This window comes from Pelecanus crispus, chromosome 1 (assembly GCF_030463565.1).
Source record: "Pelecanus crispus isolate bPelCri1 chromosome 1, bPelCri1.pri, whole genome shotgun sequence".
NCBI classification, from domain to species: Eukaryota; Metazoa; Chordata; class Aves; order Pelecaniformes; family Pelecanidae; genus Pelecanus; species Pelecanus crispus.
In genome coordinates this window covers 158,945,007-158,952,377 of record NC_134643.1, presented here as the reverse complement: position 1 = coordinate 158,952,377, position 7,371 = coordinate 158,945,007, and the positions used below count along the sequence as shown (strand labels likewise).

Here is a 7,371-nt window from a genome sequence, read left to right as displayed (position 1 = left end):
ACCTGTTACCTACTGTGCTAGAGCTAGAAAACCCTGAATAAGCATATAAAATATTGAGTGGTTATAGAGGAATTTTTGCTGCTGCTTTCCATAGCCTGGACTTGCATGTGTTCCCTGCTGCCTTCACCTGAAGAGCTGTTAAATGCTGCACAGAGTAACTGTTAGTGAAGATAAATATCACCTTCCTCATTGCCATATCTGTTGAGTTCCTTAAGTGATAGCAGCGAGGAAGAAGGAAGATGCTTGTGTTCTAGCCAACTAGTGGCAGTCAGGAAAGAGATCAGATATTTTACTCTCTTCACACCAAGAAACAGGTTCTGACAAATTAAATTAATTTATTTTGTACAAATGATAGCGGGGTCACAGTTAATACAGTAGGAAGGATATGTAATTTTATACACCTGTTTTCTTTCAACATTACAAAATGCCCTGAAAAGAGAAGGATGGTGACTGCTTTTTTAAAAGGAGTCTCCTGACACTGATCACATTCTACTCTGAAAACAGTTTAATCCTTTAAAAAAGAAGAAAAAAAAAAAAAAAGAAAAAACCCAACAGAACCACCAGTTCCAGTTATGGTCTGACATACAGTACAAAGCGTTAACAACACTTACTTGAAAGGCAGGAAAAATTGGTCAAGTGTCAGTTAACTCATGGAAAGCTTAAAGTGTGCTTTAGTTAGTGCAAATAGAGGAATGTGTCAATTGCTGTAATATCTGACCACCTGGTTAAATCTGGTGAGTTATCCCTGAGAAAGCAACTTCTCTCTGCAAGTCTCTCGGAGTTTGTTGATTGTTGCCATGGACAAGCTTCCAGGGTCTGTGAATATTTTCTAGGGGCAAAAGGAGAAAATTCTTAGTTAAAATTCTGGCTTTGGACAACGTGCTGCAATTCTCAGGTAATTCTCTAAAGTATGAAATCCCTGCTTTGATATCCATACTGTGAGAATGCTTACTGTTCTTTGGCCTCCTAGTAACAGGGTAGCATCTTCATCTACCCTGCTATAAAGACATGGTAAACCTGCAGCTGGTAACACGAAAGCAACAATACAGAAGCTCGTTCAAATATGTGTCCAGTTAAAATTATTTTAGATGACATTTGTGTTGGTGGATGGCAGGCATACTTAAAACGTGTGAAGCTATCCTGGGTAATGCTACAAAGCACCAGTGCATTTCTCATGTGGTACTAGCATAGGTTGTTCAGGCTCTGGAACACATACAAAAATATGTTCCTACTGCGAAAAATCAGTCTAAATCCCTTGCTATACTACCTTTGCTCTCCTTCTCTACCGAGCTTTCCAGAATAGTAATGTGTATGGATGTAAGAATTTGAGGCCTTTCAAATACTATCACATGTATTGATAATATTTTTTTGCTTTGACTTGTCGCTCGAGAACAATACATTTGTTTTCGCTATTCCATCTAAAACTACCGACTGAACAAAACTATCATAGGATCACAGAATGGTTTAGGTTGGAAAAGACCTTTAAGCTCATCCAGTCCAACCATTAATCTACACTACCACGTCCACACTAAACCAATCAAGGGTAGACTAGACTAAACCATGTCCTGAAGTACCACATCTACCTGTTTTTTTGAATGCTTCCAGGGATAGTGACTCCACCACCTCTCTGGGCAGCCTGTTCCAAGGCTTGACTACCCTTTCCGTCAAGAAATTTTTCCCAATTTCCACCCTAACCCCCCCCCCCCCGGCGCAGCTTGAGCCCATTTCCTCTTGTCCTATTGCTAACTATGTGGGAGAAGAGACCAACAGCCACCTCACTACAACCTCCTTTCAGGTAGCTGTAGAGAGCGATAAGGTCCCCCCTCAGCCTCCTCTTCTCCAGGCTAAACAACCCCAGTTCCCTCAGCCGCTCCTCATAAGGCCTGTGCTCCAGACCCTTCACCAGCCTTGTTGCCCGTCTCTGAACACGCTCCAGCACCTCAATGTCTGTCTTGTAGTGAGGGGCCCAAAACTGGACACGCTATTCCAGGTGTGGCCTCACCAGTGCCGAGTACAGGGGGACAATCACCTCCCTGCCCCTGCTGGCCACACTATTCCTGATACAAGCCAGGATGCTGTTGGTCGTCTTGGCCACCTGGGCACACTGCTGGCTCATGTTCAGCCGGCTGTCTACCAACACCCCCAGGTCCTTTTTGGCCAGGCAGCTTTCCAGCCACTCTTCCCCAAGCCTGTAGCGTTGCATGGGGTTGTTGTGACCCAAGTGCAGGACCCGGCACTTGGCCTTGTTGACCCTCATACAGTTGGCCTCAGCCCATCAGTCCAGCCTGTCCAGGTCCCTCTGCAGGGCCTTCCTACCCTCCAGCAGATCGACACTCCCACCCAGTTTGGTGTCATCTGCAAACTTACTGAGGGTGCACTCAATCCCCTCATCCAGATCATCGATAAAGATATTAAACAAGGCTGGCCCCAAAACAGAGCCCTGGGGAACACCGCTCGTGACCAGCTGCCAACTGGACTTAACTCCATTTAGCACTACTCTCTGGGCTCGGCCACCCAACCAGTTTTTTTACCCAGCGAAGACTACGCCCGTCCAAGCCATGAGCTGCCAGCTTCCCAAGGAGAATATTATGGGAGACTGTGTCAAAGGCTTTGCTAAGCAAGCTGCAAGTTTATGCACTTAAGTCTACAGTTGTGTGGGCCCCTTGTTTGTCTGTAGTTGTAACTGACAGCTCTGGAGATGAGATTATAATTCAGCCAGTTCTGAACAGCATTCTGGTAAAGAAGTCTGCATTGCATTAAACTAAAAACTATGTTTTGTTCAGGGGGAGCAGGGCATAAAATATTCAACTGTCATCGCCTCCACTGGTACCACTATCTGTACTGCTGTGGGGAAAATAAAAACCACACCAAACCCAAAAGTTTGTGTTTCAAAGTTACATAAGAACCTAACCTAAATTGTTTATTTAATTGCCTTGAAAGCCCCCTCACTACAGTAACCAGCACAGTTAAAATAAATATTTGGAGTAACTGCAAGAAAAAGGTAGTTGCTTTTCTAAAAACAGCTGCTGTAAAATGTAATGTAATTAAAGGGGGGGGGGAGGGGGGCGGGGAAGTCCTTCATGGACAAGCATTTATATCAGCCTCTGAACTGGTAGTCCCATGGCAGCTAACATTTAAGAAAGCTCTTACTGTAAACCCTTTATGGAATGGGAAAATCCCTCGAACATCTCCCTTATAAATTACGCTGCACCTACAATTTATTTTTCCCTTGCTCTTTTAATTAAAAGGCTCACAAACACTAGTAAGTTAAACTTGTTTTTCTTCTACATAAGCAAAGATGAAACATAATAGAAATTACATCCTACTCTGACAGACCTATGTGCAGAGCTCTGACATGAGCACAAAACTCTTGGGAGTGAAAGTCACCTATTGGGATGTAGTTTTGTGCACTCTTAGCAAACAATGATAGCAGAGTTGGCCAAGTGATTTATGACAGATGTGCTCCTGTTGTTTTTTTGGGGGTTGGTTTTTTTTTTTCCCCCCCGCCCAATTAATGTCTTTTACATTTCAATCTTCTGAGTTAAGCTCCAAATCTAGCGTTTTATACAGATTTGGCATTCAATCTATTGATAGTTTACAAGAACAATTCTTAGTTTGCACATTGACATAGGACTTGAGCACTCAACTTCATGGATTTTGTCTGGAAAAAAAAAATTAGTGCTGCCTTTTTGTTCTTTGACTAAACAATGCTTTATATTCAGCACTATGAAGATTTACCAATGCAAGCTTAAAATTCACTTTGTGACTCTTCTACAATATTCTATTACAATTCATCTGAAAAAAGCACAGGAACACAATACATAGTTCACTGAAAGAATGCACTAAAGTTATTTTCTCATCAGACTTCCTGCCTTAACTGGTAAAAAGGGCAAAAAGAATTTTTTCCCCTGTATGACACATAATGTGAATGGCTTACTATATATGGATTTAGATGATAATTCTTTAACAAAATTCTTCAAAAGGTTTGCATTTGTTATATAAAAACATTCTTCATCCTTTTGGCAATTCCTACAGATAGATTTCTCCTAACTGTATCCATCTTTTTGCCTAAGCAAACCATTTCTAAGTCAGTCTTGTTTTTAATTTGTAACAACGAAAAGCTGCAGAGGCTTTACCTGCATGAAGCTGTGACACTCTGTTACCAATGTTCCTTTGGTGATCTGCTTAAATTTATCACAAATGTCAGGGAAATTTGTGGCTTCCAAAATAAAAGCTTGGTGTTGCTTAATTAACGTTAAGGCCACACGGAAGATGATCTTTGACCCTTCATAGAATAAACAATCCCATATTCGGAGCACAGTCTGCAGGAAAGGAAAGAATTCAGATTACAGCTTCTTCATTTCCAGTAGGTAATCACTACTAAAGCACTACAGATGAAATCATGGTTATGAGTGTATATTAAGAGAGCTTTATGTTACCGATTACCTCTACTGGAAGAATGTCAATGAACAAGCATATAAACCAGCGTGACACCACTAGGGTCCACATGACTCCATGTCTTTCCATCAGCTCTGCCACAGCTGGAACTTTCATTTTCACAAGTTCTCCAAGGACTTCCTGATCAGTTTTCAGGCCCAACATTGCAGGACTGTAATAATCTTGGAGAGAAGAAACCAAAATTCAGGAATGTGTGGACATGATTTTTTTCCACCAAACTGAAGAGAATGTCCTGTACAGTTGAGTAAAGTAGTAGTAAAGGCATGCTGAGCCTATGAATCCCAAGTTGGAGTAAATTAAACTGTGCAATGAAGATGTCTGCATTGTAGTCATGCAGCTCTTCTCTGTCAGCCAAGGCTGATCCCTCTACGCAAATGCTTCATTCATGCCTACCAAAGTATCTTCTTCCCCTCTGATGTTTTGTGGCAATTCAGTCTTCCTTCCCAAGGAAGGATAATTTAGGTAGTTTTTAACTACTAGCTTAAACTGCAAAAGTCTTACTAATATTTAGACAGTTCAATATAACCACCACCTCGTTCCCATGTGTGGGGGCTGCACACCTCCCAGTCCACACAATACCCAGACAGGTAACAAACCAACCAACCAACCAAGCAAAAAACCCCAAACCAAACCCCACCCAAACCAACCCATAGCCTTTAAACTCGGTCCAGTCACAAACTGGAAATGTGAATTTCTGACTGCCAGCTGTGCAGGGGTGCTGGAGGCCAGATACCACTTCTAGTGTATGACCTAGCCATTAAAGTAAGAGTTTTTTCTCTCTTTTCTCTGAGCCAAGGAAATCCCACTTTTCACAGAATAATTTCAAAAGGAAGTAAATGACAGGTTCCCCCAGGCAACATCTCTTCCTACTTAATTTATGTGCGAGACAGGGGTTGAAATTAAGACCTACATCTCCTACACTGCTGGTCACTGCACTAAACCATTACATCCAAATTAAGAAAAATGGAGCACGCTACGACTGTTAACTCCACAGCCTGTTTGACAGTGTAAGCATTTTCATTACCAAGGCGGAGGCTGAATAACAAGCATCTCCGTTCTATAAACAAGTAGTTCTGGGTATACTTAAAGGAAGAAAAAGATTATTTTAGTTCTTATGAGTTCAGATGACCCAGCAAGGGACAAGAGTTACAGAGATGTTTAAGGAATTCACATTTTGGGTTTAGATGTTGACAGAAACATTTAAGCTGAACTTGATGGCTCCAGCCCTGGGTAGCAATCATTGAAGGTTCACTAGTGCTTTGCTGACAAGACCGATGTTATTAACATTATTTATTGAAAGAAATGACTGGTAACACAAGCACCTTTCCGTGTCTGTCTTTCTTTCACGGATTCTGGAAAGCTGCAATTCGGGTTTCTCTAACTTAGCTGGTTTCTGCCAAGGTTCCCAGGCACACACAGCATAGACCAATGGTTCACAGGAAGGTGAACAAATAAGAAAGACCGAAGGCCATTTGTCTGTAATATTTTTAATAAAACCTCCCAGTGCCACAAATCAGTTTAAGATGTCATCCAAATTACGCAGTACATTTATAACCACTTTAATTTCTTTAATGAAATCACAAGAGCAGTTTAATATTCCACTCTTTTCTGTGTCAAGGGTTTTCTTGAACAGACTTCCCACCCCAGGAGCTATTTGCTCTCCTGTTCAAAATTTGTCCTGTTCAAACTGCAGAACATCTACAGGAGCTTTTATGGTTCTGAGGAGCATTGCATTCAACCTTTAGGAATCTAGCTTTTTGCCTGTGATCCTTATTTTCTTTGTTCCCACTGAAGAATGATAGGTAAAAACTGCTCTACAGCTGTAAGTCATTGCCACTATATACATTCCTTTAACCATCTGCCTTTCCATTGCTTGTAGGGAAAGCTCTCGGAGCTAATCCTATGAAAAAGTGTACTAAGAACAAATGGAATCACACCATGACCTCAAAGTCAGCACAAAAACCTCTCTCTCTCCATATTTTGTGTTAGTGTGCTCATTTGTGAGTTGGAATGCAGGTAAAGTAACATTAACTGGCTGAGTAATCCTTTTTTAAAATGCTGCTTTAATGTAAGTGAAAAAGAATATTTCACATAACAGAACAAGTGTTCTTCCCTTTCCTACCCTTCCTCCTCCGATACATCCACAAACCAGTTTTTTTTCTTTTTTGTGCTTCTGAGATGTGAATACTTAAAACTTCTTCAAGTTACCACCAGTGATTGTCCTCAGGAGGAAGGACAGCAGCCCACATGTTCTCTGCTCTGCACTGCTGCACTCATCCGATATGCTGAAATCAACAGCAGCTGCTATTTTTAATTTGTACAGCAAAGTAAATGTCAGGTTCTCTGTGAGAATGCAACCGGACACCCATCCAGCTTTTTGAGAGCTGGTGAGTAAAAAGTTAACAGCCAGGCAACCTGGATACATCACTCCTTGAATTACTGAAGCAGCAAGCAGCCAAAAAGCCTGAGCATAAATTAAAATTTTGTTCAAGTTTGTCAAACTGTACTGCTGGACAGAAGGGAAAAAGGAACTATTCATTGATCTGGAGCAGCCTCCTGCTGTTCCTCTTGGAGCAGGAGCGGCTCCCATGTGCCCCGGTACGCAGCACTGCAACATTCAGCCCGGTGCCGCTGCAAAACAAGCGGGAGGAATGATTAACGATTTTATGCAAATACCAATAACTGAGTAGCAGGTTTTTTCCAGGATGTTCACTGCCAGTTCACAAGAAAAGGAAGTTACCTTGAAAGAATCTGCATCCAAGCCATTTTTATATGTAATTATTATACATTAATTACAGTTACTGTGGGTATTAATTATAATTATTACACATAATTAATATGTAATTATAATTTAATACATATAATTTTACTATACATATATTTTTATACATAAGTGTATGCATATACAATTAG

General features: G+C 41.1%; 1 protein-coding gene across 1 annotated transcript in view; it reads right to left on the bottom strand.

Annotated features, from left to right (window-relative positions):
• Positions 1 to 571: 571 nt before the first annotated feature.
• GRTP1 (growth hormone regulated TBC protein 1) overlaps positions 572 to 7,371 on the bottom strand; it is a 40,340-nt gene continuing 33,540 nt past the window's right edge. Inside the window, exons 6-8 of the mRNA XM_075717907.1 lie at positions 4,447 to 4,619; positions 4,137 to 4,322; positions 572 to 829 (exon numbers count right to left, since the gene is read on the bottom strand). Of these exons, the coding sequence (XP_075574022.1) occupies positions 740 to 829; positions 4,137 to 4,322; positions 4,447 to 4,619 (449 nt within the window). The 3' untranslated portion in view covers positions 572 to 739. The remainder of the gene's footprint in view (positions 830 to 4,136; positions 4,323 to 4,446; positions 4,620 to 7,371) is intronic.